The sequence below is a fragment of the Oculina patagonica genome, chromosome 3 (genome assembly GCF_052425735.1).
Source record: "Oculina patagonica isolate OP01 chromosome 3, crgOcupat, whole genome shotgun sequence".
Classification (NCBI taxonomy): Eukaryota; Metazoa; Cnidaria; class Anthozoa; order Scleractinia; family Oculinidae; genus Oculina; species Oculina patagonica.
Window position 1 is genome coordinate 16,991,485 of NC_135760.1, and position 27,369 is coordinate 17,018,853.

At 40.1% G+C, this 27,369-nt stretch overlaps 2 protein-coding genes and 2 long non-coding RNA genes across 4 annotated transcripts in view; all 4 read left to right on the plus strand.

Moving 5' to 3' along the window:
- The first annotated feature begins 3,412 nt into the window (after positions 1-3,412).
- Positions 3,413-7,598, plus strand: LOC144646976 (tetratricopeptide repeat protein 28-like). The gene is made up of 2 exons (XM_078506701.1): positions 3,413-6,166; positions 6,718-7,598. The coding sequence occupies exon 1, from the start codon at positions 3,464-3,466 to the stop codon at positions 6,164-6,166; it is 2,703 nt and encodes a 900-aa protein (XP_078362827.1). The 5' UTR covers positions 3,413-3,463; the 3' UTR covers positions 6,718-7,598.
- A 35-nt stretch (positions 7,599-7,633) lies between these two features.
- The window catches only part of LOC144646989 (uncharacterized), a 39,816-nt gene continuing 20,080 nt past the window's right edge, over positions 7,634-27,369 (plus strand). Inside the window, exon 1 of the long non-coding RNA XR_013569501.1 lies at positions 7,634-8,259. This is a non-coding gene — a long non-coding RNA (uncharacterized LOC144646989). The remainder of the gene's footprint in view (positions 8,260-27,369) is intronic.
- On the plus strand, positions 13,771-15,282 carry LOC144646986 (uncharacterized). Its single transcript, XR_013569498.1, has 2 exons — positions 13,771-14,349; positions 14,418-15,282. It is a non-coding gene; the product is annotated as an uncharacterized LOC144646986 (long non-coding RNA).
- Positions 17,049-27,369, plus strand: part of LOC144646972 (uncharacterized) — a 30,401-nt gene continuing 20,080 nt past the window's right edge. The window contains exons 1-8 of the mRNA XM_078506694.1: positions 17,049-17,156; positions 17,592-17,753; positions 18,372-18,449; positions 19,704-19,771; positions 20,677-20,769; positions 21,239-21,350; positions 21,888-22,049; positions 22,996-23,073. Coding sequence (XP_078362820.1) covers positions 17,066-17,156; positions 17,592-17,753; positions 18,372-18,449; positions 19,704-19,771; positions 20,677-20,769; positions 21,239-21,350; positions 21,888-22,049; positions 22,996-23,073 — 844 coding nt within the window. The 5' untranslated portion in view covers positions 17,049-17,065. The remainder of the gene's footprint in view (positions 17,157-17,591; positions 17,754-18,371; positions 18,450-19,703; positions 19,772-20,676; positions 20,770-21,238; positions 21,351-21,887; positions 22,050-22,995; positions 23,074-27,369) is intronic.

Below are 27,369 nucleotides of genomic sequence, written 5' to 3' on the forward strand. Positions count from 1 at the left end.
AGCAATAACACCTAAGATAAAAAACGGTGGAAAACATCTCTGGATTTACTGCTGAAAGACCCTTCAATTCAAATTCATCACTGGCAAACCACTGTGTCAACTCTACTTCCTAGACTCCACTTGTACTGACTGTATCAAGATTTTGGACTTATTGGACTTACTTGCATCACAAATTGTTAGTGCAAACAACTATCAGCCCTATTTAAATTTAACAAGAGTAAATCAAGATACGATATCAACTTTACTTCCTGGAAACTTGTACTTCCTTGCACTACGTGTTTTACCTCTAAATTATATTACGTTCTTGGACTTACTGGACAAAGCTTACGTTACAGATTGTACAGTGAGTACAGACAACTGTCAGCTACATTTAAACAAGAGATACATTATTTCAAGACATTATTTTTCTGCCAAAGTTGTGAAAGTTTCCTTGCTGTCTAGTACAGGTACAAAATATGTTGCTTTCCATTGTCAAAAGTCGTGATAAAAGACATCTTATTAGAATTGTTCAAACTAAATGCAAATTTGGTGATCAAAGCAGCTTATTATTTGCCTTTTATTAATTGACATTGGTTAGAGGTTAGAAACTAACCTTACCTTAGAACGCACAATTAAAAACACCGCCGGAAAACAACCGCACTGTATTTTAAAATTTTATTTACCTGACGAGCCTATTTTCCCCCTTTATAGCAAATGACTCAGTGTCTCAACTTTCGACTTACAGCAAGGAGCCCAAAAGGGTGACCACTTTTAATGTATTCACTTTTTTCCTGGCAGATTTTATCCAATCAGAAGCCCTTCACAGCTTCTAATTGGAAAACGACTGCATGAAAGAATGCGAATTAATTAAAAGTGGTCACACATTTGGGCTCCTTGCTGTAAATCACACTTTTATCGACGATATCAATTTCGGCGTTCAGTTACTTGGATATCTAGATCTTTTGGACTCACATTCTCACTCAATAGACATTTTTGGCTTTGCCAGTGTAAATTGCCCATTTTAAATCATATGATGCTCCCCAGAGAACTTGTTTTTAACTATCTGAACACCGAGAGAATTTGTTTTGAACTGTGAAAGAAGTGATTCTCAAGAGTCACATAGTCTGAAATGGGACAACAGACAAACGAAGCCCCAAAGGTCTATTCTCAGGTCTTTGTCTGGAATTTTTAACATACTGACTTGCTTTACTGGAACGTCCTCGCCTTAGTATGCATTGCATACCAATTATTGTTTATCGTTCTCATGGAAATATCGATTGGCCTGATGTGAATCATCAATCTCAGACCAATATCTGGTGTAAATCCCATGTGGATCCGATTCTGGGAGGACTGCTGAACGGCCACCTGAAAATGTTAGGGATAGTCCAGGAAAAACTGCATCGAGACACCTTAATTGGTGCAATTTTTAGAATATGGCTAATTAAAGGTCAAATGAACCGAAATTTCAAAATGCCATTTTAACCAACCAAACACTAAAACTAACCATTTTTTTGTAAAATAAATTATTATTTAGTAAAATAGCTTTCCGAGCCTTAAAGCGCGAATTACAGCAAAAAAATATTCGAAAGCTTCACAAAACGTTTCTTGAATTACCGCGCACTGAAATGGAAGGGACGGGGCGAGTTTGTGACGTCATAATTGGTGTTTTTGGAGACGACCGCAAACCGATTCCGCTTATATCCAGGAATGAACGCAAGTATCGGTAAATAAGTACTTCACGTTTGACTGTGTTATTTTACATCTCCATATTACTTCATATTTGACAGCATTGTGTGTGTTTTGGTGAACTTTTATTAATGAGCACGCTTTGTGATGCCTGTCGTGAGGAACGTGCATCTCATTAGCGTTAAATCCTGGACATATCTGACCGATTCCGCAGATCGCACTGGTTGCCAAAGTTCGAGACAAAAGAGCGATTTCACAAACCTCGATTCTTACATGCTTATTATAATGAGAATCGTTAAATTCCAATGAGAAAGAACAATAGAGACTCCTGATTTGTTTTCATACCAGCGTGCGTACTACCTACGTCTCACGGGATATACAAATCGACAGCAAACAAAACTTGAACTTTCTTGAGCTATTTTGTAGCTTTAGCTTTTTTATTTTAAAAAAATGCGCCGGCGTCTCAAAAAAAAAAACAACCAACAAACAATCAACTGAAAAACGGCCGAAAAGAACGAAATTAACTGCTTGAAATGTCACTTTAAACCGTTCTGTTTGGGGTTAGCCGATAACCGCATTCGTGAACGTGCTTCCTATTGGCTGTGGTCCGTACACACCATACGGCTATACTTTTACGTAATTAGTTGTCGTCTGAAGAATGACATGTTATTGAGCTACTCTCTGTAGCTGCCTCTAAAATGATTTCTCTTTTCCCTAATCAACATATTTTTATAGAATGGGTTTACGATCCTCAAACTAGAAGGCCAGGGACTCTCCTCGATCGGGCCAGGCCTTTTTCTTATCCGTCATGATTCAACCAACCAGGGTCAAAACTCTGGCGGCAGTAGCTAGTGAGATGATCAAAAGGCACAAGTTTCATTTATGCGAAAGGAGAAAAAAAACGGGAGAGGGGGGTTTTTTTTTGTTGTGTATATTTTTTTCTCTCAGTCCTTTCCCGGGCCTTTTTTTTTAAAAAAAAAAAAAAAAAAAATTGCGGGAATAAATTTTTTTAAAAAAAACCCCAAAAAACCCTTTGCACTACATTAAAGAAAGACCACGTTACCTGTCATTCAACGAAACATACCGCGGCCGAATGGGTTGCCAGCGGTCTTAACGAAACAGACGAATGTGCTTTCGAAGCTTTCTTAATCTACCAGGTTAATGCATCGCAATAAGAAAAGAGTAAACAGGAAAAGCGAAGCAGAACTTCAATATAAATATATAGAAAGGTTGTCATTATTTCCTTCTTTCAGGTCGGTGATTTGAAAAGTCCCAATGCCAAAAGATTGGGTGACAGAGCGGAAGAAGCACTTTTGTGTGGCAATCTTGGAAATGCGTTTTTAAGTCTCGGTGATTTCAGAAAAGCCATAGACTACTACGAATTGGATCTTAAAATCGCCAAAGAAGTAGGAGACAAGGCCGGCGAAGGAAGTGCTTATGGCAATCTTGGAAATGCTTTTTTAAGTCTCGGTGATTTCAGAAAAGCCATAGACTACTACGAATTGGATCTTAAAATCGCCAAAGAAGTTGGAGACAAGGCCGGCGAAGGAAAGGCCTATGGCAATCTTGGAAATGCTTTTCTAAGTCTCGGTGATTTCAGAAAAGCCATAGTCTACTACGAATTGCATCTTAAAATCGCCAAAGAAGTAGGAGACAAGGCCGGCGAAGGAAAGGCCTATGGCAATCTTGGAAATGCTTTTAGTAAGTCTCGGTGATTTCAGAAAAGCCATAGACTACTACGAATTGCATCTTAAAATCGCCAAAGAAGTAGGAGACAAGGCCGGCGAAGGAAGTGCCTATGGCAATCTTGGAATTGCTTTTTGTAAGTCTCGGTGATTTCAGAAAAGCCATAGACTACTACGAATTGCATCTTAAAATCGCCAAAGAAGTAGGAGACAAGGCCGGCGAAGGAGGTGCCTATGGCAATCTTGGAATTGCTTTTTGTAATCTCGGTGATTTCAGAAAAGCCATAGACTACTACGAATTGCATCTTAAAATCGCCAAAGAAGTAGGAGACAAGGCCGGCGAAGGAAGTGCTTATGGCAATCTTGGAAATGCTTTTTTAAGTCTCGGTAATTTCAGAAAAGCCATAGACTACTACGAATTGGATCTTAAAATCGCCAAAGAAGTAGGAGACAAGGCCGGCGAAGGAAGTGCCTATGGCAATCTTGGAAATGCTTTTAGCAATCTCGGTGATTTCAGAAAAGCCATAGACTACTACGAATTGCATCTTAAAATCGCCAAAGAAGTAGGAGACAAGGCTGGCGAAGGAAGTGCCTATGGCAATCTTGGAAATGCTTTTTTAAGTCTCGGTGATTTCAGAAAAGCCATAGACTACTACGAATTGCATCTTAAAATCGCCAAAGAAGTAGGAGACAAGGCCGGCGAAGGAAGTGCCTATGGCAATCTTGGAAATGCTTTTAGAAATCTCGGTGATTTCAGAAAAGCCATAGACTACTACGAATTGCATCTTAAAATCGCCAAAGAAGTAGGAGACAAGGCCGGCGAAGGGAGTGCTTATGGCAATCTTGGAAATGCTTTTTTAAGTCTCGGTGATTTCAGAAAAGCCATAGACTACTACGAATTGCATCTTAAAATCGCCAAAGAAGTAGGAGACAAGGCCGGCGAAGGAAGTGCCTATGGCAATCTTGGAAATGCTTTTTTAAGTCTCGGTGATTTCAGAAAAGCCATAGACTACTACGAATTGCATCTTAAAATCGCCAAAGAAGTAGGAGACAAGGCCGGCGAAGGAAGTGCCTATGGCAATCTTGGAAATGCTTTTAGAAATCTCGGTGATTTCAGAAAAGCCATAGACTACTACGAATTGCATCTTAAAATCGCCAAAGAAGTAGGAGACAAGGCCGGCGAAGGGAGTGCTTATGGCAATCTTGGAAATGCTTTTTTAAGTCTCGGTGATTTCAGAAAAGCCATAGACTACTACGAATTGCATCTTAAAATCGCCAAAGAAGTAGGAAACAAGGCCAGGGAGGCCGTATCCTATCACAATCTAGGTCTCAGCTTCGAATCACAAGGTTTCTTATCCAAAGCCTTAGAATATTACGACCGTGGCGTAAGATTATTCAACCATGTGAGAAGCCTTCTTCAAAGTAAAGATGAGTGGAAAATTGGCTATAGAAATGAAGTTGACAATGCATACACTGGTTTATGGAGAGTACTGCTAAAGCAAGGCAAGATTGTTGAAGCTTTGCTTGCTGCTGAGAAAGGACGAGCCCAAGCTCTTTCTGATCTTATGTTATCCCAATTTGGCATTAGAGAAAGTCAGTCCGTGTCACAGGAGGAAGACGAAGAGCAATATCTTCAACTGATACGCTCTATTCCATCAAGTACAGTTTTTCAGGCATTTAACAGTGCTAAGATCCATCTCTGGGTTCTTTCAAAGGAAGGACTTGTTCGTGTAAGAGCGAAAGAAATTGGCGAGGCCCATTCTCTATTAAATGATGCCACCGCCATTTTTCAGTCGGTGATAAAAAATGCCTTTAGACAAATTGGCTTTTGCCCTGAGGAAAGATGCGAAAATCGTTCTTTGGATGCATTAAGAGAAAATCGTCACAAAGCGGATGACAATTCCGACAGGGAAAACTCTCAACCCTTCGACCTACAAGAGATTTCTTTGAGCACCTTGTACAATATCTTGTTTCAGCCGATTGCCGATCTGGTTCAAGGTGATGAGCTAATCATTGTCCCACATGGACCACTGTGGCTAGCTCCTTATGCTGCATTGATGGATGCGGATTCCAAATACCTGTGTGACTCATTTAGAATCCGGTTGATTCCTTCACTGACAAGCTTGAAGCTGATTGCTGAATGCCCAGACGAATACCATAGTAGAAGTGATGCATTACTTGTGGGCGATCCATGGGTAGAAAAAGTTACCAACAGCAAGGGTGAAAAATTCCTGGATCCTCTTCCGTTCGCAAGAAAGGAAGTAGAAATGATCGGAAAGATTCTCAACGTGAAGCCTCTGATTGGAAAGAAAGCAACGAAACGCGAAGTGTTAAAAGGACTCAGTTCAGTTGCTTTAGTTCATATTGCAGCACATGGTCGCATGGAAACTGGTGAAATTGCTCTAACACCGGACTCAAAGCAAGCATCTCGAATCCCAACGAAGGAAGAAGATTACATTTTGAACATGTCAGATGTTCTGAGTGTTAAAGTGCGAGCAAGACTGGTTGTCCTTAGTTGCTGTCACAGCGGTCGGGGCGAAATCAAGGCTGAAGGTGTGGTCGGTATTGCACGGGCCTTTATGGGCGCTGGTGCTCGTTCTGTGTTGGTGTCACTGTGGGCAATTGATGACGAAGCTACTCTGGAGTTTATGAAAAGTTTCTACCATCACCTTGTGGAAGGAAGAAGAGCAAGTGAGTCTCTGAACCAGGCCATGAAACATCTCAGAGAATCAGACAAATACAGCGATGTAAAATACTGGGCGCCTTTTGTACTTATTGGAGATGACGTCACTCTAGACTTTCATCGGAAGAAATGAGTAAGTAAAATTAATTCATTTCACAATCAAGAGAAACGGTATATTTTCCAAACAACTATGCTACTTATTTTTTTTTTAAAGTCAGTCATACTGTACTGTATGTTCTTTGCTTAAATGAGGAGATTAAAACTTACACTTTTATGCCAAATAGCAACCCACCAAAATTACGTCTGCTGCCTTCCATAATTTCCAGTCCTCCACCCCATCTCATCCATTGCATGTAAAGTTGTGTGAATTTCGAGACATTCAAAGATATGAAAAAATAAACACATTTGAAACGAGCAAAAGGGATTTCTGATTAATTATAAAGTTATCTGTTTGTTTTTTCAATAATTGCTCGTTTTTTAGTAATATGACCCATCAATTGTCTCAACAATTGTACAATGGGTTATAGCCAATTTTTAAAGTACCCCTGATTCCTGTGACTTCTCTAAAGGTCTCAATTTTACTAGATCCTTTCCCTCAAATATGGCCTTGAAAAGAAACGGGAAATTTACAACTCTTTAAATATGATTAGTATTGATTATTATTAGTTTTTTTTTCTGTTTCAGCTTCCAAAGGAATGTATGACGATGTCAACAAGCTTCCCAGTAAGCAGTAAAAGTGGACAAGACTGGCACTACATTGAAACTTGCAAGAGTAAAACTGAGTATAAAAGTGACCGTTAAGTGTTTTCAAAACCCAATTTAGTCTTTGTTGTTCTAACAGCTGTTAACGGCATTGTTGTTTTACTTTGAAGCCGTGTACACAGGCTCGGGGAGATCATTATAGCAGATTGACCTTTCTCAGACCTTTTCGGGAGGTCCTTTAACCATTTAGATAAAATGATTTAAGGCTAGCGTAGTTTAATGATTATTTCTTGATGTGTTTTTTGCGTTATGCAACTCAACTCACGCTCGAGCTCATGTAGCCTTAACTTTGGGTTAATATATTCAATTTCAGCAAGTTAGGAAAGTAACTTCTTCAGTTTTATCATACCTGCATATTCCGTGCCTGTTTGCCACAAGACATGTCCTTGTTTCTACTATGGTTAAACAATCGACATATTAATTAAGTATTTACACAAAACCAAGTTAGTTTAAAAAAAAACATAAAAAACTGTTTTCAAGCAGTCTAACTCAAAATTGTTTGGATGTGAATTGAAAAGACTGAATAATTAGGTTAGATTTCCAGCAAGATACAAAGCAACAGAATTGCTCTGATCTTTTGTCGTGCTGTTATCCAATTTTTTCTATAATATATCATTTTTCATTGTGTGGATATCGTTAAGGGACTGACCATAAGAAAAGTGATGGGGAGGGTGGGGAAAAAAAAAATCAGGCAAAGGAAAATGCCAGTAAAAAATTCCTGCAAAGGGGAAGGCAAAAAAAAAACCGTGCAAAACGAAATTAAGCACTAATGGCAATTGATTTTAGCCATTCTTAATATTGTTTTTTAATATGGGGGGGGGGGGGGGGGGGGGGGGGGGGGTGTAGTTTTGATCTTCACATAGAAAATCCCCAGTGGTACTTATCAGTATAAATTGATAAATTTCTTGACGTGAGCAGTTTTAGATGTATTTCTAGCGATTTCAGAAGGCCCAAATATAAATATTAAAATAAAAATTGGTGGGCTCTCTCTAGCCGCCACTTCTCCAATTCCTCCAGGTCACTCCCAGTCCCGAAACTTACATCAATGAATAACAACATTTTTTGGAATCAAAAAAGAACATTTGTCAAAAACATTGTATAAAGTAACAATGCATGGCAATTGTCTCAAGAAATTATTTGTCTAAACTTCGAGCAGAGGGTTACACCCGAAAAAAAGATTCCCGCACAAGCAATGGGCGTAAAAAAAATTCGTGCAAGCTGAAAATCCCCCTCCCTCCCCCCCTCTTTCACTTTTCCAATGGTCCGTCCCTAATTAAGTAGAAAAAAGGGAGAATTCGGAAAAGATTTACACGAGTATGGAAGTTCAGTGTCTTAAAGATTTTTTCCAAACCGTTGTAAAATTATCTTTCACTTTTTCACATTTTTATCCGACAAAGACAATAGACCAGTTTGTCAAAAGCTTATAATTTTGACATGTAAATATTTTTTACTGAATTAGAGGACGTTTACAACGATTTTATTGCAACCCCTCGTTGCGAACTTCCAGTTTTCTCACTTTTTTCCTGGATAAGCAAAGATTGATTATGTTGATACGTACAGATGTAACCCAAACTAATTTAATGGGAATGCAATATAGCGGTAAATTGTTGTGCTGTCGCACGTCGAATTCGTTGCTGGTAACTGTTCTTATGTCTGTTTTTACTTCTTAGTTAAGGATATTGTTTTAGTCATTAATACGAAGACAATTTTGTACCAATAACATAATGGCTTTAGTTCCGATTATTGCAACTCTCCAGTTCTCACTCTCTACTTTCCAGTCCTCGTAAGCAAGTCAGACCTCGTGCCTCGCGTCCAGTTCTCGTACCAGGCTAAATTCTACATCAGCAATACAGGGGGACCAGTTTTTGAGCTTGAGAGTTGCGAGATTATTTTTTTAAGCTTGTAAGGAAGATTTGTTTCAAGTAATAAATGCTAATAACGTTGGATTTTGCTTTTATTGTCTGTTCAGTTACTCAATTGTTTAAATTTGAAGTAAAATATTCTATGCATCCTCCCAGATCCAGGGGCAGTTAGTCGTGGCGAAGCAAAGTAAATCTGGCAAAAATTGGAGCGACGAAAATTTTCTTGAAACTGGGTTTACCTTGTTGCGCCCCTAGGGTGTTAAATAGATTTATACCATAACCGAGAGAATTCTCGCGCGCTGATTGGTCCAAAGTTATGGTCGATGAGAGTATAGAACATGAAAGTGACGTCAGATCACGCCAGGCACACGCGCGGGCTAAAAGATGTGTAAGTTTGGTCTCCATGAATGAAAGCGAATTTCATCGTGTTTTGTTTGAATCAAGTACGCATTTGTTTTCGGAATTCATCATTGAACTGATCTGTCGAAAGAAAATTGACCAGGCTTTTGAATTGTTGGTCTAACTGAGAAGAACGGTGCTAGCGAACTGGCAGGGGACTGTTGATGTTTAGTCATAATTGTCCCTAATGGACACTGTAATTCTATATTTAGTTTCTTACACATCTTCTTTCGCTTCTTAACACACCAAAGCAGGATGAATTTCTCGATCACTTCGTATAATAGATTTGTGTTTTTCATATATCTCTGTGTAAAGTCCGTGGGAAAACTTAGACATAAACATATGCAAAAACTAAAACAATACGTAATAGAAATTCATAAATAATTACTGCAGAAATCCTATTTGACCGGAATTGACAACATAAACTAAGACCACTGTATATCGTAACGTTCATGTTTGCAATCTGTTTGAGAAATGAGTTAACTAGTAAGCAATCTACGCAGGCTAAAGAGAGACGAGCTAAAGGAATGTTATGATCACAATCCATCTAGGGTGGTGTGGGGGCATGCTCCCCCAGAAAATTTTAAAATTTCTAGGCTCTTAAATGCTATTTTCAGCGTTCTCCACCATATATTTCGTCGAAAAATAGATCTCATCAAGTGTTAAATGATGGCAGGTATTTTCAGGTATTAATAGGACCTTTCCTTCCACTTTTTTTCTTTGCCTTCCCCTTTGCACGATTTTTTTTCTTGCCATTTTGGCTTGCATGAATTTTTTTGGGGTTTTTTCCCCCACCCCCCACCCCCCCATCACTTTTCTAATGGTCCATCCCTAACCAGGGGGAGGGATATAAACGGCGAGAGGAGTGTGTGGGTGGGGGGAATGGGGGGGCATTTTACGGTATAGAGGTTTCAGAAAGATACTTCCAAGGGATGGTTAGATAGACAAACCGTAAAATGGAACGATTTGAATCGTTTTTGTATCAGGCTAGGGTAAACGTTTTGGCCGCTGTCGGAATGTGCTGCAAAGATTCAATAGCCGATTCAACAAGTTAGATTATCGGCATCTACGGAATAGTTGAAGACATTCCAAGCTTTCAGCTTTTCTTTCTTTCTTCGGTCGTAGTTTCGTGTGCACTAAGATGTCTGCACTGGATTGAAGACTATAATGTACGCAATAGAACAGTAAAAGTAAACGCGTAGAACCGGCTAACCGTTTGCAAATAGAAAACACGAGTAACATTTATCTCGCATTTTACTTCATTAGAAAACCAACAGTTACTTGTTTGTAATATACAGCGTAAAGCTAGTGCCATAGTAGGACAGTTTTCCGAGTGTCGAGCTAACACGAAAAATCTCGCGAGTAACGCCTCTACTCCAAGTAGTCGAACGCTGCAACATTTTTTGCGCAATATCGTTTACGAACTGAAGTGAATGAGAAGCAAATTCTATTGTTGTATAGCTCTTTTCCCTGCGATAGCGCTTGCATTGACTGACTAGCACATGGTCACATGACACCTAACAATGAAACTGTTTCACACCAAATGTCCATGAGCGGGTAACATTGTGACACCTATGACGTCAGAGGGTAACTGTTACCCTCTTGTCATAGAAATACACACAGAGTGAGGCGCCGAGACTCGATGGTGACAAGGCCACTGTAGGCCAAGGAAGTCGGGCGAGACTGAAAGTTGAAGTCCTTCCTCATGGCCCCAACCCTTTTGGCTCAACTTACCCTCTTTCCCCTAATCTTATCAAAATTGTTGTGGTTTGTTCTCTACGTTTGTTCTTTACGTAATGAGAGCGCGATCACGTCGTTTACCAATTAATGCTGTCGAATTACAATTCTTTATTGCTGTCATTGGACACCTTTGCCGCTCGTTCATCATTTAGGTGTACTTTCACTTTTCGCTGTTTCTCTGCTGTTTGTAAAACTGATCGAATGTATTACTGACTGTATTATTAATATTAAGGTTTTATTTTTCCCAACTTCCCCATCTGAAATTTGCTATTGATATGATTGACTATTGATTATAATGGACCTCATGTTTTTTGTTTTGTTTTGTTTTGTTTTTTTACCCTCGAATTTCAGAGAAGCTTGTACAGCTAATATCTCCGAGCATCTCAACAGTACACAGCACAATGGGCAAAGACCTAACCATAACACTGGGAAACTCCATGCCCTACACTTTACGATAAGTGTGTGGATTCTTTTACGTCCCCTGCTGACCATAACACTGAAGATGCAGGAGACGGGGCCTACGGTTTCTCATCCTTATCCGAGAAGAATACAATATCAAACCATTTGCAGATGTCATTGCAAAGGCAGCATATTCTCCTCAGTTATTTTAAGACCCTGAGTGTTGGTCCGGTCTGAGACTCGAACCCGAGACCTCCCGCACGGTACCCCGGTCGTCCGGCGCTCGACCTCATGTCACCCAAGTCCGAGAAAAAATCATGCGCGTAAGGTTTAAAAACCGCCTGCCACTATGTACTGTTTTTTTATTTCTTAAAACAGAAACACCTCTTGGCTGGACTTCTGGGTTGTGTTATGAGAAATAAAATTTAAAAGTGTTACAATATGGCTTTGTATAGTATCTGCGCTGTCATAATAATACATTGAAGACAAATAGCAACATTTTTTTCTTCTCTTCAAGTACACTTTCCATCTCTTTGAATATGGCAATCTTGTCCACTTTTTACTTTTTACGTTTTTTGGTCTAAAATCTGAAATCTGTAGATAGCCAAAGATACAAAATCACAAAAATAAGTATAATAATAATAATAGTATACCATTCTCACTCATTTATGATGTCACTCATTGTTCGGCGTGGATAAGATATGGGAAAAGATTGTGGCCAAGGCATATATCATTCTCACTCATTAATTATGCCGCTAATTGTTCGGCGGGGATAAGATATGGGATAAGATTGTGGCCTTCGGCTGCTCACGCACATTACTGCTTCATTACAAACCCAAAAGATCTTCACATTTATAGGAAAGAATACCCACAAAATACACCTTCTCCCCAAAACTCAGAAAACCCCTCAAACCCCAACTATTATGCGAGAGGCCCAGCCCTGCTAGTGGGGTTACTTCCCTACACCATAGCATGTATTTCGAATGTATTTTCCGGCATGCTGTGGAACTTGCGAAGCGGCAGAGACTGGATATGCAGTACAAGTCTTCTAGTTAAACAGCAACGGCAGGGTAAGTACAGCCTTAAACTTAAGAAAATAAACAACGAACCGACTTAAGCACGTGGTTGGGCTTCGGCGACGTAGCGCGAGAGTATTAAAAAATTCGCCCGGACTTCCCGGCTTGCGTATTTCTTTCGAAATGCCCCGAACCTAAGCAATTGGATCTTTAAATACGGTGATTGTGCACGTGGTGATTAAGCATTACCTAACGCAACTATCTATAAACAGGGGGGGGGGAACGGGGTTATGTAATCCACGAACTTCTGAATTTTTGCGTCATAATTATGAATGAGGTTAGAGAGCAAATAGGAAGGTCAGCTCCGTCTAAACACAGAAAAGTAGGAACTGAAGAAAATTACGTTACAATAGATTTCTGGAGAAACAAACAATATCTGCCGACAATCTTGTTAGGCGAAAGATGACTCGCAGATTTCGTAAATACAAGACGACTGAACGATTTTCGCTTTTTTACGCCTGATTCCTTGAGCTCATTGATATGTTTCTGCTTTGGGATATACGTCTTTATGCCAACTGTAAGGATTCCTGCTAAAAATGAATTGAAATTAAATGAACACTGCGATCTCATTCTTCATGAACATCGCGATAACTTTGTAGTTTTTACTTGTTTTCATTCTGACCTATGATTGGTTGAAACGACATTAGTTGGAATTGTTCGTGTCGTGTAATCTGATTGCTCAGTTTAGTTTGTGACCCCGGTAATAGTAGTTGCACTGTAAGTAGAAATCTCGACTTCATAATAAGGGCCTGTTTACAAGCAGGTAGGGTAACCCTAGTGCTAGGGTTACCCTAGCAAGAGGGTTAGAAGATAGCCCGGGTTTACAAGCAAAAATTCGCAGGTAAGGTAACCCTACTACCCGGGTCAACTTAACTTACAACTTACACCGGTTACGCTTTAGTTAACCTTGTATAATTGTGTCGTAAGAAGCTGTTATTCGAAATTATAACCCACCCAGTAATTTTTTGCCCGCGCTCATTGGATAAAACGCATCACGTGGTACAAAATCGGACGACGGGTATCAGCGAATATACCCCGTCCGATTTGATATCCGTCGCCCGATTTTGTAGGCAAGCACAAAACAAACGAATGAAGTCACCTTATTATTCTTACTTTTAATGAAATCACAGAGTTAAAAAATCACGTAAACCAATCAATTACATTTGTTTCAACCACAAAATCACTGTAGGTTTTTCCTATAAATTTATTGTGATAAAGCGCGTTGTAGAACTTAATCGGAGGGTTATAAAATAAATAAACCACTTCTAGCTTGCTGGTATATTGGAGGATAATGCCCTTGGCTGAAAGATTGTCCTCAAAATTTCACAGTTGCCCTCGAAGCTTCGCTTCTCGGCCAACTGTTTATTTTTGGTACAATCTTTCAGCCTCGGGCATTATCCTCCAATATACCAGCCGCTTGAAGGGGTTTATTTACTAAATAATTTCGTTCCAGTGCAAAGATACGACAAATTGTGAATGAAAACACGATGTTTCTTGGTCACAATTCGCTGTTTTTGTCCGTATTTTTAGACATGTTTAGCTTCTTGGAGCCAAAATAAAGTTGTCCCGGGTAGGCGAGTTATCCCTAGCAGAGCGTTTACAAGGCGCTAGGGTTACCCTGGCGCTAGGGTAACCCTAGCTGCCTTGTAAACACGTCGATGAAAAAAAGAAGAAATGTGGGAGCGCTAGGGTAAGCCTCCTGCTAGGTTAACCCCAGCACTTGGGTTACCCTACCTGCTTGTAAACAGGCCCTAAGCCTGTGTACAGCCGTCCCGCTCCGCTCAAAAAAAAGCGGGACGGCTGTACTCAGGCTAGTTTATAATCTAATTGTTAAATATGTATCACACTGAAAAAGATTTTTGTTTTCCGTTTTGCGCGTCAGTTTTACGCTTTTGGGGTTACGTGATGTTATTACACCACGTATTCACCCCTTCACGGTGTACTCTCATCGCGGGCTCACCGACATGGAGGGATGACTGGAAAGACCATACAGTAATCTAACATGAAGTACATATATAACCCGAAAGCGGAAGTGATAGCGGAAGCCAGCCAAGCCACTTTTACACTGAGTAATAGAGGTACGGAGTGTGTTGCAGTGCTTCAATCGCTTTATAACTCGTCTTATTTTCCTCATTTTCGTTTTCAGATGTTGGTCACCAAAGGCAAGCAAAGAAGAGCAGTTTATCAGTCAAAGAAAAGATACAAGTAAGAAAAACAACACAGATAATCATGAATGTTTTGTGACGTTAAATAGATTGGTATTTCGTTCAGGACCGTTCAGCGATGTCACGAGGGTTATGAAAACGTCTCAATTCTCGTATGTTATCGATTGTTTGTGAGTAAGTTGTGTCTAAAAGGGAGAGATTCAGCGAGCATGTCTTCGGACTAGCGCTTTGAAATTTGATTACATGGACATGTTTTTCAGAGGGGGTAAATAGGTTCGCGTCTCAACGGATTTGGCCTTAGAAAGCGTACGGATAGATTGTTGATTTTTGCGATATCTTGAGCAGATTCGCAGATTTCGAAAATACAACGGACCGCAGATTACCTGATTGGGACAAGAATGATACGTTTATTTGATTCCAGGAGTTTGTTCAAGCCCTATGTTTCTTAGAAATGATTTTTATTCATTATTTTTGTCAGCAATATATTTACAGAATGAAAGGTTCTGTTTTGTTTACACGCGTGTTATACGGTACATTCTTACGCGGAGCACTTTCAGTTTCGAGAAATGTAAGCACTTCCCTTTATGATGTATATTCATTGTATTTTTTTTTTCATCTTGCATAATTAATCGTTTATGCATGTGAAAGCACTTTCAGTTTCGAGAGCGTGACACATGCCCGTCCATGCGAATACGATTGTGACTCAACAAGACAACGAGGGGAAAACATAAAGTTGGCAATACAAATTCCCTCATACATTCAACTGACATGTTCTTTTAGCAAACGACACTTTTAGATGCTCTATTACTTTAAACACACACTTTCAGTAACCTAATTCATCGCCTGATTTCGTGTCATATGCGTTACAATTGATCACGAGAACAATCAACTTTCTCAGAAACAGGGGATTCCCCTTATAAATAATCCAAGTTCATTTCAAACGTTTCAAAGTGAAAGCTGTTACGCAATAAGTCTGAGTAATCCAGCTTATGGATCTGTTCCTTCCAACATTTTGCTAGTCATTTATTCCCCACGTCCTTCAAATGATTGAGAAATATGCTCAGCAATTGTCTCAAAGAGATTAAGGTGCCCGGAGAAAAGGTTTAGGAGCGATTTCCTTCGTTACTGGTGGCATGTATATTTTAACTTATTTGGCTTTGGTCGGCTTTGTCTCTCCGATTCGTGTACTCTTAAAGTTCAATATTTTGGCGCCGCTTTTAGCTCCTTTTCGCTCGCATTGTATAGTTCAACATTGCTCAGTTTAATTTTAAAATATTCTTCTGATAAAGCATCAGCTGTTGAACAAAGGTTTCAGGCCTAAAGTAAGTGTCGTACTTTACAGACTTTATCAGGTAGCGGATAAATCTGAGTTCGCACGAGTCAAGTTGTACGTCAGTCCTGAAGTGTTCATAATTATTGTACACCATCGACGGAAAGTTTAGTTTCGTAACTTTGATTCCGTACAAGCCTGTACAAAAATGTCAACCGATAGTAGTCCTTGGAAAAGATTGAATAGGTGGACTATCTGAAGTCCTTGTTTTGCTTGAACATGCACTGATAATTTTTGTTTCGAATCAACTGCTGTTAATTTGATTCAGACTTATTAACACGACGCCTTCTGTGACCCTTACACACGAAAATGTCACACAATCTTCTGACATGTATCGCCTGTGTATCGCCTCGCCAATGGTATGATAATTACCCTAGGCCTTTCTGTTTGACGAAGGTTAATACTTTTACTTATTGCATCACATTGTATGCATGTATTGTATTGCAAAATTGTTTTGTGATTTAAGCAAAATAAAAAAAAATGAAATACACAAAAGTTGAATTTAATTGCTCTGCATGTTAAGACCCTTCATATCATCACTGACACACCACTGTATCAACTTTGCTTCTTGGACTCCACTGTAGTTGTGTATAACCTCCAAATGACAACAATATTTTGGACTTATTGAACAAAGTTTGCATAACGAAATTCTGTAACAAACCCCTTTTTCTATTTTATAGCAAATGAGTCAGTGTCAGTCTCAACTTAAATCACACTTCAATCAACAATAATCAATTTCGGTGTAAAATTCCTTGGACATCTTTTGGACTAACATTTTCACTCACAACAACAGACCTTTAAGCTTTGTATGTAAATTGCATAGAACAAATTACATGATGCTTCCTAAAGAACTTCCTTTTATCTATCTGAATATCGTGAATTTGTTTAAATTTGAAAGACGAAATTTTCAAGGGTAACAAAACATAGTCTGCATATCATGGGACAACAAACAAACAAAGCTCAAAAGGTCTATTCTTAGTCCTAGGACTGGGCTTGATTCAAACTTACTGACTTACTATACTGGAAAGTCATCGCTGTAGCATGCATTGCATGCCGTTTATTTCCAATGTCTTACAAAGATCAACACGAGACCGATACACCCCATTCTTGGAAGTGAATTGGAAAATCAGATCCTTTTCATTTTACTGGCATAAATCTCTGGTTCCCTCGCCGTTGTAGCTTTTAGTAGTGACGGTCTGTAATTATTATATGTTGTGTTTACCTGTAATGTGACCTTTACTTAACATGGAATTTTAAATCAAACTATAGGCTGCCATTTGAATGATCAGTAATCTCACCATGGCGAGGAGTCCAATCAAAGTTGCAAGTGAGAATGACGTCACACTATCTGCTGAGGAAACCCTGGATTTTGATGACGACAATTTAAAAGGTGAAATAACGCAACTGAAAAAAGATTCCTTAATTGAAAATATAATTTCTAGTTCGAAGCGTGCTACATCACGGAAAATTGTTCGAGCAATTTTCACTTGAGTGTCGAAAGTAATTTGCGTTTGCTTTGGTTTAGCTTTAATAAGCCTTGTAACTGGTTAAAAACAAACAAAAACCGAGACCAATCTTGACTCTTTCAACGCAAGTTTCTCTGCGCTTCGATCCAGCCACATTTATTTGTTTCAATTTTGATTAGTTTACTGGGTTGTCTGTGGCCTTTGTGTTTGGCCAGTGTTTACTTTGGTTTTAGTCTTACGACACTCAATCGAAAAATCGCTCAGGCTCTTTAAAGTAAAAAATAAAATTAATAAAATGTTTCAGCAGTGCAAAGACCATGTACCAATACTAACAATAATTCATTTCTTGTTCGATTCAGCGATAGCTGAGGTTTATAAGAATCAAGGTAATGAGGAATACAGAAAAAGAGATTTTATCAACGCCATTTACTTTTATACGGAAGGAATTAAAGTGAACTGCAAAGATGACAAACTGAAGGCAGAATTGTACAGCAACAGGGCGATTGCAAATTTCAAATTGGGTGAGAATTGTTTGTATTTTGTGAGATTTTCTGTTTACATTTATCTTATCCTTAGAGTTTTTTAAATGTAAATGCTATTGATGTAGGGACATGTAATCTAGGCCTGCGATGTTCTCTTTTGTAGGTCGAAAGGCCTGTTCCGATAGCATTGAAATCAGGGCAAATGCTTTACAAAACTGCCTTTTGAAATATTTTGCCACTTAATGTTAAATTAAATTCGTTTTTTCTCTACCTTTAATACCAAAGTCGGCATGCGTGATTTGTTATCTCATTTCGCTTCCCTGACAATGTGAGTCATCAGCCATGGTCATAGTTCATGATTCTTAACTAAAAGAAATTCCAATTAGAATAGCACAGTGTTATGAAAACATTAAACCAGCGATATAAAAACGTTGACCAACGTTTTTATATCGCTTTGTTCATTTTACACAACCCGAGGATCGATCGGAGCCAAAGGGATATTTAAATTAGCCAAACGGAAAGTTGGGTTTTCTCACGTTTTAAAATCTGCAGTTTACTAGTTTTTTTTGTGCTGCATCATGGATAGTCATGCAATTTTGCCAGTGCAAAAAATATTTAAAACAATAATAATTTAAATTTAGTTCATTTCTTCGACAGGAAATTTTCTTGATTCACTGAGTGATGCAAAAGTTGCCACTGGTTTACAACCTATTTTCCTCAAAGCGATTGTTAGAGGTAAGCGAATGCTATGCTACATACAACAGAATGAAACAGAATGACGTCACGGCATAGTTTTGAAGGGCGACCTCAGTAGAGGCCATTCTTTGTAACATACTCCGCGCGCAGTTTCTGAAATCGGGAAACGTGACATTCTCCAGTCAAGGGGGGCGTGATTTCGTTTATTTCGTATTTGTTTAGCTCGATTGTTCAATTTCAGCATTGGACCTTTCTGGAATGCTTTCAGGGGTACGTTTGTTTTGATCTAAGAAGGGATTTAAGTACCGTTCGCAGAATGGTTTAAATGAATATGTACTCTAGTTCTAAAGAAAATATGGCGCTTAAATGGCTTTCAAGGATGTTACCATTACCAGCTATGGGCGCATCCGGAATTAATAGTGGCACCTTATTACCTAAGAGGGTGGCCGTGGTTATTCCACATTTCATCATGAGAATGAAATCATCAACTGTCCACATCATGCCATGTGACGCAAATGACCTCCGAGAATGAGAATAAAATGGGGGAATACAAATTATATTAAAGAGTACTGTCAGGAAAGATAAAATTAAATTTATTTTCCTAGATAAATTTGAAAATTAATCTTTATGCATCCTTGCTCCTTCTTAATTAAAGACTACTTATTCGAAGTACCATGTGTGTGTTGCTTTGGCAGAGCTCTGTTTGCTGGGACAAAACAAAACTTCCCATTTTGGGATCTTTTTGGCCACAGGTGTGGCCGTTTATTTACATAACAGTGACAGAAAGATCACATTACAAAAAAATAAAAAGCATCAACCCAGCAAAGGTGAGGGGAAAACCGCCATACCATTGCAAAAGGTAAACGAAAACAGGGAGTGGTGGGAGGGGAAAATTGTCGTCGCTTGTTTAAGACATGTAACGAAAGAGAACTCACCACGCTTGCCCCGATTCTATATAAGGACACATGAAGAATATCCCGTATGGCCGGAAGTAATCCCCAGACCGGAAGTTGGTAGATGCATACGTCGCAAGCTGCATAAAATTATTTATTTCTACAAATAAATAGCATTTTTGCCCCCGAAGGATTTTGCCGTAGCGAAGGGTTAAAATTTATCTCTTATCTCTCTTCGTTTCCATCGACCAGCGGTCGGGAAACGAAGACCCTGGCAAGATCCAATTTAAAGTACGAAACTTTACTTTTTGCCGGGATCCTTGATTTTCCCCCGTGTTAAAATGTCCTTTAACTCTTATTGAGGCCAATTTCAGCTGATCTATTACATTGTTTTCCTCAGGAGCGAGTGCCTGTGTTGAGCTAAAGCAGTTTGAAGAAGCCATCAAGTGGTGTGATAAGGGATTAGCCGTATCCTTGACAATACGCTATGGACCTTTGGCCGCACCAAAACACTGCGAAACTCGTAGAAATATACTTCCATACATGTGTACTACGCACTTAAATACCTAATTAACGCCCACGTCGCAAGTGGACGTTAGCTGCCCAAGGGCCCGGGGACTGCCATCGCAATCACACCCCAAAGGCGCCAGAACACCTGAGTGGCCTGTCCAACTCCCGCAACCCAGCCACGTGCCTCTTTTTTCGGCTCCCGGGCTCCCCCCCCCTACTTTATATAGTTTCCTCTCTGTATAAATCTTTTCATGTAAGTGCATTAAAGGTTGTCGTTGAGCTCACATCAGGCCACCGAACCCGAGCACCCGTCACACTCAAGCCCAAATGGCTCAGTGGAAGAAAACTTAACACTAGGTCCCACATAAATGGCCCGGTCCTAGGGGTGGCAGAGAAGGGAACGCTGAGAAAGCTACTCCAAACTAAACAACTGGACGGAATTCGGCCCCAGCGCTCCAGCAACCATGTGAACGCCAGTAACACTACAAAACATACGCAAAACGATAAAACGCTATACGCTTAACAAATAATCTCATGCCTACCTTAGGGTCAAAATAAAAAGCAAGAACCTCACCAGTTTTATACTTTTTTTTACGAAATCTGTAGAACTAATATCTGAAATAGGTGACATGACCTGAGCATCTTTCTGTTTTGTTTCATCAAGACTGTCTTGTATTTCCGATGACGTTTTTGATGATTTCTTTAGTGACCACCCGCTTTGCTCGTCAACCTTGCCTCAGGGCAGCTCTGCTTTCAAAATTAATGGGAGATGCCTTGAGGACGAGGTTGTTCGATTGTCACACCATTTGTCACGGGCAGTACTCGTCTATTTTATAAATGTTATGTGTCTTAACCCAAAGAAGATTGACAAAAATAACAAGACCTTGTTAGGATTAAAAGCCAGGTCTGTCAAAGAGCTAAAGAAAGTTCCTGAAAGCCATTTTTTAAAATGCACGGTAAGACTAAGCTCTGATATTAAAGTACCTATGGAAGATTTTTTTTTCTTGTTCGAATCTACATTGGGTCCTGATATGAAAAGCGAAAAAAATTCCCGTAATGATCTTTCTTTACCGCGTTTTTGCCGTGAAAAAAAAAAACGTGAAATTTTGCTTCCGGTCCCGTCAAATATCGCGCCAGGAGAAGAACTGGGTTGCTACCTGTCACCGGCAACACATTACCCTGGGTGCCCGAGGTTTTTATTGCGCGGTTTCCGATGTCGGTCATGTCGCAGCCTCCAGCTTTAATAAATTTTTTCGTGTTTAAAAAAAGGATTGGGGGTGATGATGATGATGACAAATTGTTCATGATTTGATATTTTTTAAACCTTATTTAAACCTTTTTTCCACTGGTGTGCAGAGATTTTGCTACCAAAAACCAACGACATGCAAATCAAGCAACTTGTTGGAACTTTTTATCTTAATACAGGATGAAGACACAAAAGACGACACCAAAACAGCCAAAAAGAATGCTGTGAATGAAAGCGAGGTCACGGCATCTGTTGATATAGCATTGGAATTCGATGATGACAACTTAAGAGGTAAAAAATTAAAAGGTAAATAAATAAATAAAAAAACAGGAAAAATAATTGCGATAAAATGTGTATGTCGTACAACACAACTGTGTGCGTAGTATCGCTGTACATCCAGGGTGCGAGCACGTAGGACGTGGCAAACTACCGATGACGCAAAAATATGCTGCGCCAGTGAAACTACAAAGTAAAATGTTTGAATAAGATAATTATGATCTATTATACCTTTCTTCATTTTGTTTTCGCCTGGCCAGAATGATTAAAAAGACCACAGGTAATTTGTTAAACCGGCAACCTAGAGCACAAATATGGTATACTGATAATTTTTGCTAGTTTCACGCGATATTTCAAATTTTTCTAAGTAGAAGTTGGGCAATAAAAATAATTGTCTATTATTATTCTTTTTTCACTCTAAACATTGGAAAATAGAAATTTACAACATGCTATAAAACGGGACCATTTTCATATAAATAAACAAATTATATTTTTATCATTAACAAATTATTATATAACAAATTATATTTTAAACATTTTGTTTTTCATTAGAAAAAGCAGAGATCTTCAAGTATAAAGGAAATCATGAGTGCAGTAAAAAGAATTTAAACAATGCCATTCACTTCTACACGGAAGGAATTAAAGTGAACTGCGAAGATGACGAACTAAATGCCAAACTTTACAGTAACAGGGCAACAGCACATTTGCATTCGGGTAAGAGCAGTAAAAGAATTTTTTTGATTGTTGGTCGATCATTGCACCTGAGTAATATGTTTCTTTATTTTAGAAATAATCTGCAATGTCCATGTTTTTTTGGGCCAAATTTCTTTCAACCATTGAGATGCTAAGATCACTCAAAGATACATCAAATATGTTCGGTGCAAGTGGTGAGAACAGCGAATTTATGGGTTGAGATATGCCCAGGGATGGGGAGGGGGTACTGGGGGTTTCAAGTGACGGGGATGATCGAATCAAGACCCCAGAAATCCCAAACCTCCAAAAATCCCTGGACCAAAAATTTAACTCCCGAAAAAGATCTCATGCTTAATTTCTGAGCGAATGATATAACACAAAGAAAAAACTTTAGAAATTGAACGCTCTTGTTTGTTTATTTATCATACCGTCTGAATTAATCGGTTCCGTTTATTTGGTAGACATTTTAACAAAACTAGAGACATCCCAAAAAATCGTCTTTAACTATAAAACAACAGTAAAACACGTTTGTTTGTACTTTATTCGCAAAACTACGCAGTCAAGGCACTATCACGAATCTTAAGATTGTTTTTAATACCCCCAAAAATCCCCACTTAAATCAAGCCACTCAAACAAAATAATTGCCAAATCTCAGCTGAAACTTTTCCTACCCAAAAAAATCCAGGAATCGAAAATTTCAAACCCAAAAATCGTTTGATCATCCCTGTCAAATGAAATCCCGAGTCCTTGCTCCCTCTGGGATATATGCAGCAGTATGATAAGCCATTGTTTTATGTTTGCGACACCGAATATATTTACACGTACATTATCAAAACATTGAGTAAAATAAACGAAAGGAGATGTCTTCTCACTTTTTTGGCTCTATTTCCCAACAGTGAAAAACCATTCATACGTTACTGCTCTGTCAGTTTCATTATACATATTCTTTCTAATTGTATTATATCAGGGAATTATGAAAATTCACTGAGAGATGCAAAAGCTGCCACTGACTTACAACCATCTTTCCTTAAAGCAATTGAGAGAGGTAAGCTGTTGACTACGCGCATGTGCAGAGTTGTTTTGGAGACCAGATAGAGTTGCTTCCTCATATCTTGTTTGGTCAGAAATAATTAACTGGCAAAAATAAGAGCTAAAACTTAAGGGTTTAGCACGGCTTGTGTAACACGTTCCGTTTGGTCTACTAGTAGGAGACACAGAGACGGCTCTTCAGGAGTCAATCTATCGTGCTTTAATCAAGTTTCTTGCTATCGTGATCTTACACGTTCAGTAAGCTATCGAGAGTGTAAAATGTGAAAGTAATGCCAATCATATTATAATCAAATGTCACGTGAATCATATCAATGCCAATAAACAATCTATTGTGTCCATATTGTAACATCCTTTCTCTTTTAGAAAAACAATAAAAAATACAATTTCGATTAACAAAATAACGAAACGCTAAAACATATAAGATATAATTATAAGCTCGACAATCATGCAATGTTCAATAGCACACATAGTCTTTAAAGCGTTCTGGAGGCCTTCGAACACGTGCAGGCCTCAGGCTCATTGGTGAGGGGGTTTCAGCTGGCTCTGGCGGCGGATTGGTTGCAGGAAGCGTTTCAGCTGGCTTGCTTGGCGCTGGGTTGCCTAGCGGAAACGGTTCATTGTGCTGTTGGATCATAGGTGGTTGCTCTTGGGTCTTTCGAAGGTGTACGCGGTTGCGACGGTACACTCCACCATCTGCTGTTTCAACTGTGTACGAGCGCTGGTCACGTTTCTCGATTACCAGTGCTTTGCGCCACTTTTTCTCGCCTAGGCGGAGTGGTTTCATGCGCACTGTGTCACCCTTGTCGAGGGGATGGAGATCTTTGGCTGTGCGGTTGAAATAGTGCTTCTGTTGATTTTGGCGCTCGACAAGTTTTGCTCGCTCATCAGATGGTTCGCTGGCTTGCGGTTTCAGAAGTTTGCTTGTTGCTGGTAGTAGGGTCTTTGTTCTCCGGCTCATAAGGCGCTGGGCTGGGCTGGATCCCACTCCTTGTGTAGGTGTGTTGCGATAGTCTAAGATCGCCAAGTAGGGGTCAGTACCAGCTTCACATGCTTTGCGAAGGAGTCGCTTTGCTGTTTTTACGGCGGACTCGGCCTTTCCATTCGCTTTGCTGTTTCCTGGACTGATGGTGTTATGTTCAAATTCCCAGGTCTGAGCGAACGTGGCAAATTCTTTGCTGGAGAACTGTGGCCCATTGTCGGATACAACTGTATCTGGACATCCATATCTGGCAAAGTGGTTCTTGAGTTTCAAGACGACGGTGCTTGCCTTAGTGTCAGGTAGCTTGTCCACTTCCCAGAAGTTGCTGTAGTAGTCGACTGTCACTAGGTAACTCTTGTTTTTGAATTCGAAAAGGTCTGTTCCCACCTTTTCCCAGGGTCGTGATGGTACTTCATGTGGTAGGAGGGTTTCTTTCTGTTGACTGTTCTCAAACGTCCTACAGGTTTCACATGCTTCGACTAGTTGCTTAATCTCTGCAGACATTCCGGGCCAGAAGATGTAGTCTCTCGCTCGTCGCAGACACGATTCGATTCCCATGTGCGAGGAGTGAATCTTGTTTTTCATCTCTTTCCGTAGAGTGGCAGGGATCACTAGCCTTTCTCCTTTAAAGATCAATCCGTCTTGGACTGTTAGCTCATCTCTTATGCTGTAATATGGAGTCGCTTGTAACGGTAGATCGCCCTTGTCATCTGGCCATCCCTTAAGGATTAGGGACTTTACCACCAGCAGTGCTTGGTCAGTGTCTGTTTCTTGCCTGATTTCTTGTATCTTCCGGTCACTGATGGGGAGGGCCTTGACCATGTTTACTAACTCAAATTCTTTGTCGTCTTCTCGTCCTACTTCAGGGAGGTATGCTCGGGACAACATATCAGCTATGTACATCTTCGCCCCACATTCATAGTGTACACTGATGTTGTATTTTTGAAGTCTCATCATCATGCCTTGAAGTCGGCGAGGTGCGGATGATAGAGGCTTCTTTAGGATAGATTCTAGTGGCTTGTGGTCGCTTCTCACTGTGACTGGTCGTCCGAAGGTGTACTGATGAAACTTTTCGAGAGAGAACACAATCGCCAACATTTCTTTTTCAATTTGGGCGTATCTCTCCTCAGTATCAGTGAGTGCACGGCTTGCATAGGCGATTGGCTTTCCCTTTTGAAGGAGTGCAGCTCCGAGACCCTTTTGACTTGCGTCGCATTGTATCTCGAGCTCTGATTTGGGGTCGTAGTAGCTTAGGATAGGAGCCGTGGTCACAAGCCTCTTGATTTCCTCGAACGACTTCTCCTGTTCCTCAGTCCACTGCCATTCCACATCTTTTCTTGTTAGTCGCCGCAGTGGTTCCGTTACATCTGCCAATCCAGGTAAAAACTTCGCAAGATAATTGATGAATCCGTTAAGTCTTTGTATGCCTTCAACGTCTTCAGGTTTCGGCATTTCTTGAATAGCTTTCGCTTTCTCTGGATCCATCTTCACACCGTGACTCGTTAGTATGTGACCCATGAAAGACACTTCTTTTTGCTTGAGCTTTAACTTATCTCTGTTAAGGGCAATGTTGCGCTCACGACATCTTTTCAGTAAAGCTTGGAGGTTCCTGTTGTGATCTGCGACTGCTTCTTGTTCGCTGTTTCCAACACCATATACTAGGATGTCATCTGCGATGTTAAGAACACCGCTCAAGCCTTCTAGTGCTTGGTTTACTCGCTTCTGGAAGATTTCAGATGAGACTGACAAACCGAAGGGCAATCGGCACCAGCGGTATCTTCCAAATGGTGTTGCGAATGTCGTGAGTAGGCTTGACTCTTGATCGAGAACACAGTGCCAATATCCTGAACGCAGGTCGACAGTGGAGAAGATTTTGGCTTGAGATAATTCCGGCAGAATTTCATCCAGTACAGGTATCTGGTATGTTTCTCTTTTCAGCGCCTCGTTCAATGGCCGTGGATCGATACACACTCTCAGCGCACCTGATTTCTTAGTAGCGACTGCCAGACTGCTCACCCAGGGTGTTGGCTCTTCCACAGGTGCAAGGATTCCTTGTGTGACGTATCGATTTAGTTCTGCTCTCAAGTCATCTTTTAGTGCCGTAGGAACTCGTCTCGTCGGGGTGATGACAGGTTTAACGCTATCGTCAACTTCTAAGTGGACTTCACCCGGAAAGGTTCCCAACGGACGGTCAAATACGTCTGTGTATTGCTTTATTACTTCTTCGGCTGTTATCTGTTTAATTTGTAGCTCATTTTCCTTTGAAGGAGGTGAGGCTGCGATGAAATTTTCGTCATGAACGGTGATTAGCCCCATTTGTTGAGCCGCTCTTGCGCCGATCAAAGGTGTTAGATTGCTTTCGACAACGACGAATTCTACGGAGTACTTCTTCCTTGTTTTCGGGTTACGCATGATGAGCCTTGTCGTTCCTATGGGTTTCACTTGAGATCCATTCCACATTCGCAGAGTTTTCGTGGTCGGCTGGATTTCGTGACTTGTTGCGTGCTTCGCCGGGATGATGTTGATTGATGCTCCACAGTTAATTTGAAAGTTGACCTTTCTGTCATCGATAAGCATCTCAGCGTAAATTTCTTTAGCGTGACGAACAGCATTGACGTCAGACTCTTGAGAATCCATAGCAACTCCAGCTAGAAGCTCGATGTCGCTCTCTTCTGATGACACGTCTTCTGGCTGGTCGGAGATTCCATGGACTCCGCGAGATTTGGTTTTCTTGCAAACACTTTTGAAGTGGTTTCGGCCGCCACATCCGGAGCATTTCTGTCCCCAGGCTGGACATTTCTCCTTTTTTAGTGGGTGTTCACCTCCACAGAATAGACACTTCTTGTGAGATTTGCCAGGAGGTTTCGGTGGCACATTCCGATCATTCTTCGTATCGCGTGAGGGATATTTATCCTTCTTGAAGTTTCGTCTCCAATCTCTAATTTTATGCACGCTATCGTCCCCAGAAATAGCTTTTAACTGGGTCGCTGTGGCTTCATCACTTCTACAAATATCTATACATTTATTGAGGGTCAGACTTCGCACTTGCAGAAGCTTCTTTCTCATGGTATTGTTTCTTACACCTAGAACAATACGGTCTCTTATCAGAGTGTCACGCATGCACTCGCAGAAATTGCATGACTTCACTAGATTGCGAAGGGCAGTGACATAAGCATCAATGGACTCTTGTGCTTCTTGATTTCGACTATTGAATACGTATCGTTCATAAGTTTCATTAGTTTGGCCCAGTGTAAACTCGTCAAACTTTTCTAGAACCTTGTTCAAAATCTTCTTGTCGGTTTCATTTTCGAA

Excerpts from the sequence above, each read along its gene's own strand:
- LOC144646976 (XM_078506701.1), top strand. The coding sequence starts at position 3,464 with ATGGCAATCTTGGAATTGCTTTTTGTAAGTCTCGGTGATTTCAGAAAA.